Genomic DNA, 18,549 nt, shown 5'->3' with positions numbered 1-18,549 from the left:
TCTTCTTCCTTCCTTCTGTGTATTGTCCCTATGTTTTCACATGGTCCCATGGGCTCTCTTCTTATAAAGACATTAGTCATAATGGAGTAGGACCTACCCTAGTGCCCTCATTTTAATATGGTTATATCTGGAAAAGCCCTATTTCCAAATAAGTCCACATTCATAGGTACTAGGTGTTAGGACTTCAACACATCTTTTTCAGGGACACAGATCAACCCTTATTACAGATCAAAGTCCCTCAGTCCTTTTCCTCTCCTTCCTCGAAGAGTTACAATATATCAAATACATTTACCAAGTGCCTGGCTGATACTTGACCAGTGTAACGATACCCCTAAGTATGAGGCTTCATGTCATGTAAAACTGATTAGATAATAACTGTAAATTCTGCAGTTAGCTCAATTCAAATATTTTAGCTCTATTTTAGATTGAAAGTATTTAGAAATAAATGCTCAGGCAGTTGAAAGAAAATCCAAGTATCAGTGCCGTACATATTTAGGAAAAGAAATACAGCCTCATGATGATTTGGTAAAGATGTAGCCAAAGTCTTGGTAAAAATAATGGAATCGTAAAGAGTTGTGCAGCCAAGCATATCTTGTTATGGGATTGCTCACTGGCTTTTAAAAGTGGAAGAGTTTGGGATGCCTGGGTGGCTCAGCAGTTGGGCACCTGCCTTCAGCTCAGGTTGTGATCCTGGGATCCAGGATCGAGTTCCATATCGGGCTCCCTGCAAGGAGCTTGCTTCTCCCTCTGCCTTGTGTCTCTGCCTCTCTTTCTCTCAGTCTGTGTCTTTCATGAATAAATAAATAAATCTTTTTAAAAAAACGGAAGGTGGTCTAGTCTATGTAGTAAATTCTGGCAGCAGTGTCCATTCTCTGAGCACCCCCGCGGAGGGTTCTGTGCAAAGCTCTGACATATCCTTACTTCGGCTTTCACATCAGAGAGCAGAGCACTCAGAAATATTTGTTAAAATATTTGTCCCATGACAGCTTCCCTGATGGAGTAATGTCCCAGCTTTTACAGAGGCGGAATCTGAATTTCCAGCAGGTTAAAATGTTGTCCCCTAGACCTCACGTGTGGAAAGTGGGGCTGATCTGTCTTGATTCAGGATAGTCAATTGCTCTTCAATGAGGAGCCCCTCCCAATGGTGAACTATCTGTTCCTAAAACACAGTAGCTTTTCATTGCTGTTGGAAATTCCACATCAAAAGCCTCTCAGCCTTATTCAAGAAAGATTGGGAGTAAACATTACATAAGTAACAAGGATCTGGAAAGTCTTTGATTCAGTATTCTCTCTCTCCATTTGGAAGAGTCATTGGAGCAGTTTGGAATATTCTCATTCTCCCCCTTGCTCATGAGGTAGGGTGGTCCTTTCTTGTCCTCTCTGAAGCTAGCAATGGTTAAATGTGGCTTGTTTTGTCCAAAGAAATAGGACCACAGTAACTCGAGGTTATTTCTGGTTGAAGTTTTAGGAGCCAGTGTAAGAGGCACCACATTCTTATTGTGCCGCCGTGTGATCACTTAGCACAGGTGCTTCCCTCTTTTCTGGTCCCTGAGAGACTGGTGAGCAGATCCCCTGCTACTGCTGATTATATCAGGAGAATGTGAAGCAAAGATTCTTCTAGTTTCTTAAGTCACTGAGGTTTTGGAACTGTCTTTAACTGCTGCATATTCTAGCTCATTGTGACTGACTTAATAAATTTAAAACATGGAAAGTGGAAATTCATCAAGGATTTCCAGCAGAGAAAATTATTTTGAAAATAACTCTTTCAAGCATCTTGGAGTAGACTCTTTTAACATGTCTAAAATGTTAACAGGAAAAGTATAACTAATAACATGAAAGTTTGGAGGCCAAGGCAGGTTCAAATTCAGAAGACGGTTAGATCACCATCCAGTGGTATGATGTTGGGTTTTTTTCTTCTATATTTAAAACTTTGGTCTACCAAGGAATGTTTGCTCACTGTTCTTGTGCTAAAGAAAATAGTTTGACATGAAAGGAAAGAGGAGGAAATTTGTGGTTAGGAAACCGGAGGACACAACGAACAAGTGATACCTTTATTCAAGCAGAACTATGAGAACAATAACTCAGTTTTATCCAGATTTCTGTTGCAAGAGGAGTATGTGTTGAAGATAGATCCTCTATTACATATAGTATCTCATTTCTAGCCTATAGCTGCCGGCATAACTGGCTTTAAATCATGCTTTGCCTTGCAGTTACTCTTGGTTTGGTGTCGGAAAAGTTTTTGTTTATTCATAATGGCTTGCACTCACTTCTATCTCACCCTCCAGACAATAAACTCCATTTAATGAACAAAGCCATGGCTTTAGAGACTGAGAGCTGTTGCAACTTGACAAGAGGAGATTTTTCTAGATTTTCCCTAGAGTTGGAATAAGATAAGAGACCATGGAATTTGATGACTTTACTAGATTTCAGAAATTTGATAAGAGTGAAAAAAATTGGTCATCTGCCACACATGTATGCTGCCTAGTTTCACCTAAGACCTAGCATCTTATTTCATGGAAATACTACTATTTAAACACTCCTATGATCAAACTTCATTGTGGAAAAAAAAAAGGCATTGTCTTTTAAACTAGGTTCACAAGTAATGGTGGAAGTACTAATAATTGCCAGATTTTCATAGTTTTAGGGATAATAATTTTGCAAAATTTTGGCCTTTTAAGATTTAACATATATCAAGTCATTTTAGCTATCTTAATAAAAAATAGCTATTTTGATTAAAAGTCATTTTAATATTGCCAAAAACATCAGAACTAGTATCACCTTTAAAGATGATCCAGCCCAGTAGCCCCTCCTTATTTTCTAGCAAGGAATCTTTTCAAAACACAACCTCATACGGGACCCAATACGTAAAAAGATTTTCAGTGTTATCAAATATTGTCATTTTAAACTTGCACTTCTTATAGAGTCAGTTAATGAGGGATAAAAACTAATTTGAACAACAGAAGGACTTAGTTTAAAATGGTCTTGGGACACCGGGGTGACTCAGCCCTTGAGTTTCTGCCTTTAGGCTTGGGCTCCCCTCTGGGAGCCTGCTTCTCCCTCTGCCTGTGTCTCTGCCTCTCTCTGTGTGTCTCTCATGAACAAATAAATAAAAATTTTTTTAAAAAAATGTGGGGCAGTCTTGACTTGAGTGGCCTGGCTGACTCAGGTTAGAGAATAACTCTTGATCTGGCGGTGGTAAGTTTGATCTCCACATTAGGTATAGAGATTACTTAAAAATAAAATATTTGAAAAAAAATAAAAGGGCTTCACTTTGTATTTTGTTTTGTTTGTCAAGTATTTGAAAACAATGAATTAGGGCAGCCCAGGTGGCTCAGTGGTTTAGCGCAGCCTTCAGTCCAGAGTGTGATCCTGGAGACCCAGGATCGAGTCCTGCATCGGGCTCCCTGCATGGAGCCTGCTTCTCCCTCTGCCTCTCTCTCTCTCTATCTCTCTCTCTCTCTGTGTCTCTCATGAATAAAAAAAAAAAAACCAAAACAATGAATTATAAGAAGCTACAAGTGGTAACAGTTTTTTGTTTTTGTTTTTGTGTGTATGTGTGGCTGACTGCGTTTCATTTATTTTAAATAAAATTAACATACAGTGTGATATTAGCTTTAAGTGTACAATATAATAATTCAGCAAGTCTATATATGACTTCAGTACTCATCACAGTAAGTATACTCTTAATTCATTCATCTGTTTTACCCATCCGAACCCACTTCCCCTCTGGCAACTTACCAGTTTGTTCTTTGTATTTAGGTCTGCTTTTTTGTTTGTCTCTTTGGTTTTTGTTTATTTGTTTTCTTAAGTTCTACATATAAGTGAAATCACATGGTATTTGTCTTTCTCTGACTGACTTATTTCACCTAGCATTATACTCTCTAGATCCCTCCATGTTGTTGCAAATGACAAGATTTCTTTTATAATGGCTGAGTAACATTCCATTATATATATATATATATTTACACACATATGCACATACCACTTCTTTATCCATTCATTGATTGATGGACACTTGAGTTGCTTCCATAATTTGTCCATTGTAAATAAAACTGCAATAAATGTAGAGGTGCATTTATCTTTTTATTTTCTTTAAGTAAATACTCAGTAGTAGAATTACTGGACCATATGGTAATTCTATTTTTAGTTTTTTGAGGAACCTCCATGCTGTTTTCCACAGTGACTCTACCAATTTACATTCCCACCAACAGTGCATGCAGGTTTGTTTTTCTCCACGTCCTCACCAACATTCATTGTTTCTTGAGTTTTGATTTTAGCCGTTCTGGCAGATGTGAAGTATTATCTCATTGTAGTTTTGATTTGCATTTCCTTGATGGTGAGCAATGTTGAGCATCTTGCCATGTGTTGGTTGGCCATCTATATATCTTCTTCGGAAAAATAACTCTTTGTGTCCTCTGCCCATTTTTAATTGTATTATTTGGGTTTTTTTTGTTGAATTGTATACGTTCTTTATATATTTTGGATATTAACCACTTACCAGTTAATATCATTTACATTTTCTCCCATTCAGTAGGTTGCCTTTTTGTTTTGTTGATGGTTTCCTTCACTGTGCAAAAGCTTTTTATTTTGTTGTACTCCCAACAATTTAATTTTGTGTTTTTTTTCTTGCCGCAGGAGACATATCTAGAAAAACATTTTTATGGCAATGTCAAAGAAATTGCTGCCTAAGTTTTCTTCAAGGAATTTTATGATTTCAGGTCTCACATTTAGATCTTTAATCCATTTTGAGTGTATTTTTGTGTATGATGTGAGAAAATGATCCAGTTTCATTCTTTTGCATGTAGCTGTCGCATTTTCCCAACACCATTTGTTAAAGAGACTATCTTTTTCCCATTGTATATTCTTGCCTCCTTCGTCAAAGATTAATTGACAATAGAAGTATGGGTTTATTTCTGGACTATCATGTCCCATTGACCTATAGGTCTACTTTTGTGCCAGTACCATACTGTTTTGATTACTATAGCTTTGTAGTATATCTTTAAATCTGGGATTATGATACTTCTGATTTTGTTCCTCTTTTTTAGGATTACTTTGGCTCTTCGAGATCTTTTGTGGTTCCATGCAAATTTTAGGATTATTTGTTCTATGAAAAATGCTACTGGTATTTTGAAAGGGAATGAATTAAATTTGTAGATTGCTTTGGGCAGTATGGACTTTTTAACAATATTGGTTCTCCCAATTCATGAACATGGAATATCTTTCCATTTGTGTCATCTTCAGTCTCTTTATCAGTATTTGTTTTCTGAGTACAGATCTTTTATGAACTTGATTAAATTTATTCTTAGGGTTTTTTTTTTTTTTTTGGTGTGATTGTAAATGGGATTGTTTTCTTAATTTCTCTTTCTGCTACTTCATCATTAGTGTATAGAAATGCAACAGGTTTCTCTATATCAATTTTGTATCCTGTGACTTTACTTAATTCATTTATCAGTTTTTTTTTTAAATATTTTATTTAAATTCAATTTGCCGGGATGCCTGGGTAGCTCAGCAGTTGAATGTCCACGTTTGGCTCAGAGTGTGATCCCAGGATCCAGGATCCAGTCCCACTTCGGGCTCCCTGCAGGGATCCTGCATCTCCCTCTGCCTGTGTCTCTGCCTCTTTCTTACTCTCATGAATAAATAAAGAAATTAAATAAAGAAAGAAAGAAATCCAATTTTTCAGCATATAGTATAACACCCAGTGCTCATCTCATCATGTGCCCTCCTTAGTGCCCTTCACCCAGTTACCCCATTCTTCTATCCCACTTCCGCTTCTGCAGTCCGCTGTTTGTTTCCCAGAATTAGGAGTTTCTCATGGTTTGTCTTCCTCTCTAATTTTTCCCACTCAGTTTCCCTCCTTTCCCATATAATCCCTTTCACTATTTCTTATATTCCACATATGAGTGAAACCATATGATGATTGTCTTTCTCTGATTGACTTATTTCACTCAGTATAATACCCTGCAGATCCATTAACATCAAAGTAAATGGTAGGGATTCATCCTTTCTGGTGGCTGAGTAGTATTTCAGTGTATATATATGTCACATTTTCTTCATCCATTCATCTGTTAAAGGACATCGGGGCTCCTCCACAGTTTGGCTATTTTGGACATTGCTACTATGAACATGGGATGCAACTGGCCCCCCAGTTTCACTACATATCTCTCTTTGGAGTAAATATCCAGCAGTGCAATCACTCAGTCATAGGGTACCTCTACTTTTTAACTTCTTGAGGAACCTCCACACTATTTTCCAGAGCACCTGTACCAACTTGCATTCCCCTAACAGTGCAAGAAGGTTTCCCTTTCTCCACATCTTCACCAACATTTGTTGTTTTCTGTCTTGTTAATTTTAGCCATTTTCACTGGCATAAAGTGGTATCTGTTTGTGGTTTTGATTTGTATTTCCCTGATGGCAAGTCATATGGAGCATTTTTTCATGTGCTTATTAGCCATATCTATGACTTCTTTGGAGAAATGTCTGTTCATGTATTTTGCCCATTGCTTGACTGGATTGTTTGTTTCTTGAGTATTAAGTTTGATAAGTTCTTTATAGATCTTGGATACTAGCTCTTTATCTGATATGTCATTTGCAAATATCTTCTCCCATTATGTAGGTTGTCTTTTAGTTTTGTTGACTGTTTCTTTTGCTATGCAGAAGCTTTTTATCTTGATGAAGTCCCAATAGTTCATTTTTGCTTTTGTTTCCCTTGCCTTCATAGATGTGTCTTGCAAGAAGTTGCTGTGGCCAAGTTCAAAAAGGTTGTTGCCTGTGTTCTCCTATAGGATTTTGATGGAATCTTATCTCACATTTAGATCTTTCAACCATTTTTAATTTATCTTTGTGTATGGTGTAAGAGAATGGTCCAGTTTCATTCTTCTGCACATGGCTGTCCAATTTTCCCAACACCTTTATTGAAGAGACTATCTTTTTTTCCAGTGGCATTTATCAGTTCTAATAGTTTTTTGTTGTAGTATTTGGGCTTTCCATATACAATACCATGTCATCTGCAAACAGGGAAAGTTTTACTTCTTCCTTACCATTTTGGATGCTTTTTAAATTTCTTTTTCTTGTCTGATTGCTGTGGCAAAGACTTCCAGTATTATGTTGAATAAAAGTGGACATTCTTGTTACTGATCTTAGAGGAAAAGCTCTCAGTATTTTGCCATTGAGTATGATGTTAGCTGTGGGTTTTTAATATATGGCCTAGATTATGTTAAGGTATGTTCCTTTTAAAGTAGTAACAGTTTTTGTTGGTTTGTTATACAGGGTTCACCTTGAATCCCTAGGCGTCTACAGTTTATAAGACCACAGAAAAGTTAATTTGCAGCACAAGTTAATGAAATGTAAAACTAATGAGTATTTTTTTATCCTAACTTTAAGGTAATTAAAGAAAATCAAATCAAATACTTAGAGAATCCCGAAACTTTTCACAGAACAGTGAAAACTACTAATCATGCTTTATGTAGTATTCTCTCTGCAGAAGGCAAATAAAATTTTGACTGTTTTATTTAAATTTTTAAGAGAAATTATTAATATTGGAGAAATGGAGAAATATTTCTCACTGGAAAGTGTTAGATCAATATGAGTAAATCCTTGGGATGTCTGGGTGGCTCAGCAGTTAAACGTCTGCCTTTGTCTCAGGGCATGATCCTGGAGTCCTGGGATCGAGTCCCACATTGGGCTTCCTGCATGGAGCCTGCTTCTCCCTCTGCCTCTGCCTCTGTGTGTGTGTGTGTGTGTGTGTGTGTGTGTGTCTCATGAATAAATAAAATCTTTTTTAAAAATATGAGTAAATCCTCATTAAAAAATAAGCCGTGTTCTGGAAGTTTCAGAATTTAAAAAAAAAAAAAAAAACCTTCCATATTATTCAGTATTAAGAATGGTTGCCAGACAAGCCCACAAATTAGCCCCTAAGTAACTGAAGTAGTAGTATTTAGCTATCTTGTGATTACATGATATACTTTTACTAATTTATTTATTTAAAGATTTTATTTATTTATTCATTAGAGACACACATAGAGAGAGACAGAGACACAGGGAGAGGGAATAATAGGCTTCCCACAGGGAGCCTGATGGGGACTCAATCCCAGGACCCTGAGATCACTACCTGCACCAAAGGCAGATGATCAACCCCTGAACCACCCAGGTGCCCCTCCATGATGCACTTTTGAAGTTAGTTTGGCATTCTGAAAGGTTCTCGTGACTATTTCCTGTGGTTTTTAAAATTCTGATTTGCACTTCTGGATAGAAACTCTCTATTCACTCCCACTGTGAGGTAGCAAAGGAGAGTAAGGATTTTTTTCCCCTGGTTTGAGAATTTTTATCCTTTCTCTAAGGCCACTGTTCATCCCCTCTCTGAGGGAGAATCATAGATCCTAGTGTTACAAAGGAACTCTGAAGATGCCCTACTTTAGTTCTGTGCCATTAGGTGCGTGGCTTTGTCAAGCTGTGTAAAGAGGAATCTCTTCCAAAACCAAACACATTTCATATTTCTTTAGCAAGCTGGATATTTAAAGATACCCTGTGGTGAGTGAATCCTTTTGCAAGGCAAATCCTCCTCTAAGATGTTGTCTGGATAATAGGAAGATCTCCTGGGGCTTTAAAAAGCCATTAATACTTTTCTTGCTGCACTTACCCCTACTGATCTGAGTAATTAGCATGATGGTTCCTCCTTGAAGAGAATCTCTAGTCTAAGCAGCCAGTGGCCCCAGCCCTGCTGCAAAGCAGAATACCATGCTCCCAGTTACCTTCCACCTGCTGGTGCCAGACATTTCTCTGTAGACTGGGAGACATCTCAGACTGCCACCTGGTTTCATATTAAATTCCACTCAATGATTATAGCTTATTTGATATCAAAGCTAAGCTGAGAACTAAAAATAAAATGAGGGCATTGTTATCCATGACTTCTTATGTCATTTCTAGCTGATAAATCTAGGAAAGAAGCATAGCATGAGATTTGCTTGTATTTTTTGATGAGGAGTTACATAATCAATTACTGTGTATCAGAAATTATAATAATTAAGACCCTGGGTTTAAATCCTGAGTCCATTGCTTATCTGCATAACATTAGTGAACAAATAATTTAATTATCTTAAGCCTGACTGAGAGTGTTATTGTGAAGTCTAAACGAAATCCCATTAAAACATATGAACAGGGATCCCTGGGTGGCGCAGCGGTTTGGCGCCTGCCTTTGGCCCAGGGCGCGATCCTGGAGACCCGGGATCGAGTCCCACGTCGGGCTCCCGGTGCATGGAGCCTGCTTCTCCCTCTGCCTGTGTCTCTGCCTCTCTCTCTATCTCTCTGTGACTATCATAAAAAAACAAACAAACAAACAAAAAAACATATGAACAGGGTATATATAATGTGTAATTAGTGCTTTACTAATTCTTAGTTGTTTTTTTCTTTTTTAAGATTTTGTTTATTTATGTTAGAGAGCGCACACACACAAAGAAGGTGAGGAGCTGAGGAAGAGGAAGAGAGAATCTCAAGCAGACCTTGTGCTGAGTGTGAAGCCCAATGTGGGGCTTGATTTCACAACCCTGAGATTATACCTCAGCCAAAATCAGGAGTTGGACGCCTAAATGACTGAGCCACACAGGCACCCCTCGTAGTTGTTTTTATCATCATTTTCATTATTAATAGCATTGTTATTTTGAAATCTTATGCCTAGGAAAATATTACTAGAAAAGGAAAATAAAAATATTACTAGAAAATATTACTAGAAAATATTACTAGAAAATATTATAGAAAATATTACTAGAAAAGGAAAGTAAAAAAATTCTGAGTTTTAATGTCCTTTCTCCCTCCCTGGCCTATACCCTCTATAGAATGCGATAAACTAAGACGAGATGGCTACCGAAGTTCTCAGTACTACTCCCAGGGGCCCACCTTTGCAGCCAATGCCAGCCCACTCTGTGATGATTATCAAGATGAGGATGAAGAAACAGATCAAAAGGTAAATCTTCCCGATTCAACATGGGATCCTGGATTGGGTCCCAGAACAGAAAATGGACATAAGTTGAAGAACTGGTGAAATCACAATAAAATCTGGTTTCAGTTAATAATGTTATCTCAAATTAATTTCTCAATCTTGACAAAGGTACCATGATTATGTAGCGTGTCAGTGTTACTTTACTGGGTAAAGGGTTCACAAGGAATTCTCAGTGCTATTATTGCAACTTTTCTGCAAGTCAAAAACTTCTTTAAAAAGGTAAATGTTGGGGCAGCCCCGGTGGCTCAGAGGTTTAGTGCTACCTCTGGCTCAGGGTGTGATCCTGGAGACCAGGGATCGAGTCCCACGTCAGGCTCCCTGCATGGAGCCTGCTTCTCCCGCTGCCAGTGTCTCTGACTCTCTCTCTCTCTGTCTTTCATGAATAAATAAATAAAATCTTTAAAATAAAAAAAAAAATAAAAAGGTAAGGTCAGGATTCAACGAATTCATTAAAGGGTCACAATCAGGTTATTTGTGCATTTTGAATATTCTCTTTTGGAGAGGAAAAATAAAAGTCTTTGTTTTGTTTTTTTCATCTGATCAGAACCCAGTGAAATTCCAAAGAGGAGCTCTAAGTGTAACAGGCCAATGCCACTGTTTCACAGGTGGTCAGTGTTTTTCAGAAAGATTGAACAGAGGCAGCACTTCAATATTATAGTGCTGGTCAGTTCACTATAGAGATGTGATTTCCTATGTGTGGTACTTTCTAGTGCCATCTCTTGTTTTGTTTTGTTTTGTTTTGTTTTGCTTAAAGATTTTATTTATTTATTCATGAGAGACACAGAGAGAGAGAGAGAGGCAGAGACACAGGCAGAGGAAGAAGCAGGCTCCATGCAGGGAGCCTGATGTGGGACTCGATCCTGGGCCTCCTGGATCAGGCCCTGGGCTGAAGGCGGCGCTAAACTGCTGAGCCACCCGGTCTGCCCGTGCCATCTCTTGTGATATGTACAAACATAACTTTCTCAGTAATAGATGCCCATGAAAGACTAAAAATGTAGGAAGATTTTGACTTAATTTTTTTTTTCATTTTATTTTGTACTGTGGACTTAAAATTCGATGGGCATGTTTTGGTTTAGAAACCATTTTTAATTAATCTAAGAAATTTCATTGGAATTAGGTCAATACATAAGTGTGTTATTGTTTAGGGAACATTATTCAAAATTTATTGTCCTTCCTCAAATAAGTATCATCAGAAAAAAAAGGGTAGATAGTTGATCAAAAACAGAAAATTGTTACCATAATATTTGGTCTTCTGATGAAGATGGGGTGCTCGGTTTTGTTTTTGTTTTGAGATTTTTTTTTCCTATTTCTTTAAAAATATCTTCACGTATTAGCTTAATTCTTTGAAACTCAAAATGCACAAAAAGTTTTCCCTTACTATAATGGGAAAAACAGCTATTTCCAAATTGATCTGGTTTTTAATTTTATTTTTCTCTCATTGACAGAAGCAAAAAAAAAGAGAAATTTGAAGATGAATTATATAGTGAGGATTTTGTTCTGTTCTTATTTTTAAAAGTTTTTCATACCAAAAAAAAAGTTTTTCAGCCTTATTGAAATTATAATTGACAAATAAAATTGTATATATTTAAAGTGTGATGATATGACACACATATAGGATTAACACCTCATATAGTTACCTTTCTTTTGCATGTGGTGAAAATGCTTAAATTTTACTCTCTTGGCAGATTTTAAGTAGTCACCATGGTGTGCATTAACTTCTCAGAGCTTATTCATCTTATAACTAAAGGCTTGTACCCTTTTTAGTGAGCATCTCCCCAAACTCCCGACCCATGTGATTTGTCTTTTTTTAATCCAAATACACTTCAACCTTTTACTGATGCTGAGAGGAAGAAAATTGAGTCTCTAATGGGACTCAGTGAGACAGAGGTGGTTTGGGTGCAGCGTGATTGTGTAAGTTGTGGGTATCCAGGAACATAGAATCCCCTGGTGGCAAATTGACATTACCAAGACAACATCCAAAGGCCTCTGGAAAGTGAAATTGTAGTTTCTAAATTGTCACATAGCTGTTTATTTACCATGATGCTCAAATCTGAGAGAAGTCTTGTCTCTGTGGACTAGTTTCTATTCCTATGTGCATTGCAATGGACCCCTCTAAGCAGCCCTTTCCCAAATATGTGGCAAAAGTAAAAAATCATTATCCCTAAGACAAGGCTTCTGTCATGCTGAAAATGAGTTAGGAGATAATGATAATATGGAAAAGAATATATACCTAAATGTCCTCCTTTATATGATAGGACATGACATATGACATATCCTATGAAAACTAAGAAATACCATAGTATGACTTGGTACCACTGGGATCCACTAGAGCAGAAACCAGAGAAATCTCCTCTTGGGGCCAAATGCTTCTGTAAAATGGAGACATAAGAGCAGTAGGGGAGGAGCCTTCCCTGGAGTGTGTGTTCAGAGGCTGTACTGTTTCCTGGGCTCCCTGAAAACACCCTCTAGGTTACAGGCTCAATCACAATATCTGGATTCATGGCCTGCTTATATTTGGACCCTCATAAAAGCACATAGTTGCTTTCAAATTTAACCTTCCTTTACTACTATATATCCTTGGTTAAAAGTGTTTTTGAAATCCTTAGAATAAACTGTTAGTGATATATTTTTTTTTAAGATTTTATTTATTTATTCATGAGACACACAGAGAGAGAAAGAGAGGCAGAGACACAGAGGAGAAGCAGGCTCCATGCAGGGAGCTTGATGTGGGACTTGATCCCAGGACTCCAGGATCATGCCCTGAGCCAAAGGCAGGTGCCAAACCACCAACCCACCCGGGGATCCCCTGTGTTAGTGATATTTAAGGAAACTTTCCTTAAATATATAGAACCAAGCTTTTTTCAGAATAAATACCAAATTATATAATGTATTAATTATGAATGCTTATTAATTAAACATCAACTAACAAATTATTCTGTCATATTAACAACAAACTTTCTTCCTTTCCTCCTGACCTCCCATCTTTTTCTCAGGCAACATCATTCAGTGTTGCCTTAACTTCTGCAATTTCTTGGTTCCATGGAGCATCAAAAAAACCCACTTGCCATCTTACTGTTCCACATGCAATTTGATGGTCTTGGAGTACATTCTTCATCTTTTTGTTTATTCATAGCTATTGGATTAATTACAGTGTTCCCTACCAGATCATATGCTTTTGTTTGTTTTTTAATTAACTCTGTATAAGTCAATAAGACCCAGTACTGCTTTCAGTGACAAAAGTCCTGAAATTGGTGTGGAAATTAACCATTGTCGGTTGTTGTGCTTTTTCTACCACTTCCTATGGGCCTTCACCCTAACTAGTGCTAAAGTATCTTCAGTCAAGGAGAAGGTTTCATACGTGTGTGCCGCACACAGCGCTTAGTGCATGATGGGCTACTCAGCTGGCTCATTCATTCCATAATTATTTCCAGAACAATGATTACTAAGGAAATACCCTGAATCATGAGTCTCTATTAAAAATCTTTGGGATGCCTGGGTGACGCAGTGGTTGAGCATCCGCCTTTGGTTCAGGGCGTGATCCTGGGGTTCTGGGATCAAGTCCTGCATCAGGGAGCCTGCTTTTCCCTCTGCCTGTGTCTCTGCCTCTCTCTCTGTGTCTATCATAAATAAATAAATAAAATATTGAAAAAAAATCTTCGTGACCCTCCCCTCATTGCTCACTGTATCATGATGATGCACTGATGTTTCTCCATGCTGTGTGGCTGTCATTGGTAGTCATATGGATGTATTCCTTTATCCTTCCTCCATGTGTTCCTAAAGCACAGAATTATAATTCATTTTCAAGTTAAGTATTTACTACTAAGGATGTCCTATGTGCCAGGGACTATTTTAGGTTCTAGAGATGTAACAATAAAGCAAACAGAAGAAATCCTTGCCCTTGATAGCAGTTGATTTGGTAGTGAGACACCAAGAGTAAATAAGCATTAATACTGTATTAGAAAGTGATATATACTCTGGAGTAAAATAAAGCAAAATAAGACAGAGGGAAGGTTGCCGTTTTAAATTAAAAGGGCAAGCGTTCCTGAGCAAAGAGGTGATTGGTATTAAAAGAATGAGCCAGGCAGAAATCTTGGAGAACATTGCATGAAGTAGTCAGTGCAACAAATGTTTCTTAAGAACATATACTAGATATTGCAAAATGCAACGGTTAACAAGGAACCTGTTCTTGCCTCAAGGAAGTTACAGCTGTCTGGTAGGGAGAACTAACCAGAATAAAAAAATGTTTTTACCAAGGACCTAGATCAAAAGAATGGCTGTATCAGTGGTGAAAAAAGGAGAACTTAAGACAAGAAATTAAGAGAGGGTGGCCTTCATTAAGAGAGGGAGTTAGAAGACAAATTTCAGGTCTTAGCTCTACCACTTGTTGGGTTTCTTTGGATATATCACTTGAGCCTTCCAGGCATTAATTTCCCTATCTACAAAGTGGGGAGTGGAATAAGATTATTCTCTGAGATCTTTTTGAATCGGTTGCTCATTCATTCATTGACTCAGTGAATATTTATGCTGCATCTCCAACAGACTAGGCATCATTGTAGGTTCTGCAGACCCATCAAGTTAAAAAGACAAAGTCCCTGTCATTAGAGGAAACACAACTGTTTTTATGTATACATAAATATAACACAAGGTGGTGATACATGTTATGAAGAAAAATAAAATAGTAGTAAGGAGAATCTTTGACAGGGCTGCTATATTTAGATTGACTATTCAAGAAGGGATCTCTTGAGGGTGTCATTAGAGCAGACCTCAGAATGAAGTGTAGGAACACCACATGTGACTGTCTTTGGGAAGAAGAGACAGTAAGTGTCAAGGCTGGGAGACAGTAATATGACTGTCCTGTGGGTGGGGGGAAGCCAGACACCCTCAGAGCAGCTGGAAATCTGGTAAGGACTTTGGATTTGTTGTTCCTGGGTGAGATGTGGAAGTCCTGGAGGAATTGAGGTGGAAAGTAGCATGATGTCGTTTCCTATTTAATGCAACACGGATACTGTATGGAGACAAGACCGTGGAGAGCTGAAGATGGAGTAGAGTGACAAGTCAGTAGGCCATTGCAGTAATCCTGGCAAAGACATAGATGATGCAGGCTGGGACCAGGGTGGCAGTGGTAGAGATTCTAGGTTTATTTTAAAAGTGTATCCTACAGAATTTACTGAAGCTATAAGAAAAAGAAGAGTCAAGGATAATTTCACTTGCTGTCTTTCCAGCTTGATCCTTCTAGAATCCCCTCCTCCCTCCATTCTTCCCTCCCTCCTTCCCTTTCCTTTTAGAATCCCATTTCAAAAATTATTTGACCCTGATGAGAAATTCTGTTCCACTGACCCTACCTTCTTCATGTTATCAGTCATCCTTCCCCAGCTTAGATTACATGACTCACAGTTATATTCACCTCTTTACAAACTCTTTCAACTCTACTGGTCCCTCTCTTTCTGCCAGTTTCCTAGAGAAATCACACCCATAGTTTAATGCAACTCTACCCCTGCTTTGCACTAAAGCCTGGCTAGTTAAACAAGGCTAGAAAAAAAAAAAAAAAAAAAACCAGGTTATATTAGCTAGTTGTACTATGAATGCTTGATCTCAAACCTAAAGTGCCAGCCATCCTACTATATTAGCTCATCGATTCACTCTTCCACTCTACCAAATTATATTTCACGCCTTCTTCTCAAATCTCCAAACACCATGTTTTCTGCTTTAGTTTCGGATTCTGTCTTTGATATTTACTGCACTGTGAAGTTGGGAGTGGAGGGAGCAATCCAAAGGTATATCCTTTTACAACCAAACCTGTTGAACTGCTTGCATCTGTTTCTCCACCTACTTACCCTTCCCTGCCATTGCAATGGGTGAGTAGTCCTTGCTTCTTTTCTGCCCTATTGTATCCCAAGTGCCTAGATTTGAGCTTGCCTAGTGAGGACTCACTATTTTTTCAATGGAATAATTAAGGCCAACTTCTCAAGGACACCTGCAATTTATCCCTCCCCTCTTTTGCCTAATCAATTTTTTCTCTTTACTGCATCATAACTATCATTATATGAACATGCTGTATTTTCTTTCATCTTGAAGAAACCCTACTTTGACCTTTCCTCCCCCTCCAAATTCTGCCACGTTTTCCAGTTCTTCTTTATAATAGGACTTCTGTAAAGAACTGTCTAGACTTGCTGTCAGCACTGCCTTTTCTCACAGTCTCTTTTGAACCCCTCCAAATAAACTTTTATCCCCAGCACGCTACTGAAATTACTCTTGTTAAGTCTATTCATCACATCTACCTTGCCAAATCTAAGTTAGTTCTCAGCCCTCCTCTGATTCAGCCTCTCAGCAGCATTTGACATAGTTTACTATTCTTTTCTTCTTAAAATACTTTCTGTCCTTGGCTTTCATGAGACCACACACTCCTGGTTTTCCTCGTCGCTCATAGCCATTGCTTCTCAGTCATTTGTTGGATGCTCTTCTTCCATGTACCTTGGTATAATTCTGCTCCTCTGAAACAGGCTCACTCCTTGAGTGATTTCACTGAGTCCCATGGCCGTAAGTCCCATGCACTGAAGTTTTCTAAATTTCTGTTCCTAGTAAATACAGACTCATGCATTTATCTGCTCACTATCCATTTCCACTTAGATGTCTTAGGGTATCTCAAACTTATCCAAACCCAGGTATGTGATTCTCCCATTCCTACCTGCTCTTCCTCCCATAGTTTCCTCCACTTCAGTAAACCATAACTCCATTCTACTAGATGCTTAAGTCAGAATGTTGGGAACATTCTTGATTCTATTATTTTCACACCTTCAGTAAATTCTATGGTATTATCAATAATTGAACCACTACTAAGACCTCACACGTGACATTGTGTAATGATTAAGTCCAGGGCATGTTTCTGAGAGTGGGTGGTAGGGGCATATTGGAGGTGAGGTTGTGAAGGACTGGGGCAAGTGAGAGATGGATCAGCTCTGTAGATACTGAGTTCACCAAGAGTGTTAACAGGAGTAGTGGTCGGGGGAGACTGAGGTGGGATAACAGGGGGCCTGCTAAGTGAGGGAATTAGCTTTTATTACATAGTTAATAGGAAGTCACTAACATATTTTTTAAGCAGAGGACTTTATGATTAGGCAGAGGACTTTATGATTATTATTTTAAAGCAGATAATTTTATGATTATATATTTGTAACAAAAGTTATATGTGCCATCTTTTGTTAGTTGAAAGATGTATAGATAATATTGAAACTGATTTTCTAATTTATGCAATGTATCAAATCTAACTCTAGAACTTCTAGAGATGAGTATTTTAACAGATTGATTTCTATTTTTAAAAATAGAGAAATTTGGGGGTAGCCCGCGTGGCTCAGCAGTTGAGTGTCTGCCTTTGGCCCAGGGTGTGATCCTGGAGACCCGGGATTGAGTCCCACGTTGGGCTCCCTGTGTGGAGCCTGCTTCTCCCTCTGCCTGTGTCTCTGCACCTCTCTCTCTCTCTCTCTGTGTCTCTCATGAATAAATAAATAAAATATTTTTAAAAATAGAGAAATTTTATCAAAAATTCACACACAGATTGACACACAAAAGATAACTGTGTTAGGTAATAGATGGGTTTACTAATTTTATTGTGACAATAATTTTGTAGTCTATACATATAACAAATTATCACATATACACCTTAAGCTTACACAATGTTATGTGTTGATTATATCTTGATAAAGCTGGGTAGAAAAATGAAGCTCATTGGAAAAAAAAAATTGGACCAAATTACAAAGAGCAGCAAGCTCAGATGGTTTCATAGAGAGCGTTATATGAAAGCTTTTAAAGAGTAAGTAAATCCAATGCTTGAAGCTTTCCCAAAGCAAAAAGAAAGATATGGTATGATTGTTTGTTTGTATGTTTGTTTTTTTATTTAAATGAATTAGCTTAGCCCTGAGGCCAAACCTGACAAAGAGTACACAAAGCAGAAAATCAACTGGCCAGTCTCACTCATGAATATTATCATTAGAAGTCATAAGTAGAATGTTATGAAATATAACAACTTAATACAATCAAATACTAAAAAAATCAACCTGGATCTATCCCAATAATAATGCAAGGATATTCTGTGTCAGTTAATCCAATCACATGTTAATCATATTAATAGATTTGAAGAGAAAAGTCAGGTCAAAACCATAGATATTAATAAGGTATTTGACACAATTTAACAGCCATTCTTGATTTTTAAAAACTATAATATAGGAACAAATGTCTTATCACCAAATCCAGCATGATTTTTAATGAGCCATTCTTGTTAGAATGAGGCATAAGACAGAACATTCACTATCACTATTATGGCATTGTATGGGAAAACTAAGCAGAACAATTAGAAAAGCTTTAGAATAAGTTTCAAAATTAGGGAAGACTGAGATGATATCGTCATTCTTTGTACATGGTAAATTGGGGATACTTGGGGACTGCTGTCAACAGTAGAATTTGGTGGGATGGACGCCTGGGTGGCTCAGCAGTTCAGTGTCTGCCTTCGGCTCAGATCGTGATCCCAGAGTCCTGGGATCGAGTCCCACATCGGACTTCCT

General features: G+C 37.8%; 1 protein-coding gene across 7 annotated transcripts in view; it reads left to right on the top strand.

Annotated features, from left to right (window-relative positions):
* NHSL1 (NHS like 1) overlaps window positions 1-18,549 on the top strand; it is a 241,304-nt gene that overhangs the window by 185,008 nt on the left and 37,747 nt on the right. For all 7 annotated transcript variants that reach the window (XM_041737087.1, XM_041737072.1, XM_041737097.1 and 4 more), the window contains exon 3: window positions 9,831-9,958. In XM_041737087.1, the coding sequence (XP_041593021.1) occupies window positions 9,831-9,958 (128 nt within the window). The remainder of the gene's footprint in view (window positions 1-9,830; window positions 9,959-18,549) is intronic.

This window comes from Vulpes lagopus, chromosome 2, assembly GCF_018345385.1.
Source record: "Vulpes lagopus strain Blue_001 chromosome 2, ASM1834538v1, whole genome shotgun sequence".
Classification (NCBI taxonomy): domain Eukaryota; kingdom Metazoa; phylum Chordata; class Mammalia; order Carnivora; family Canidae; genus Vulpes; species Vulpes lagopus.
This window is presented reverse-complemented; position numbering and strand designations above follow the sequence as displayed.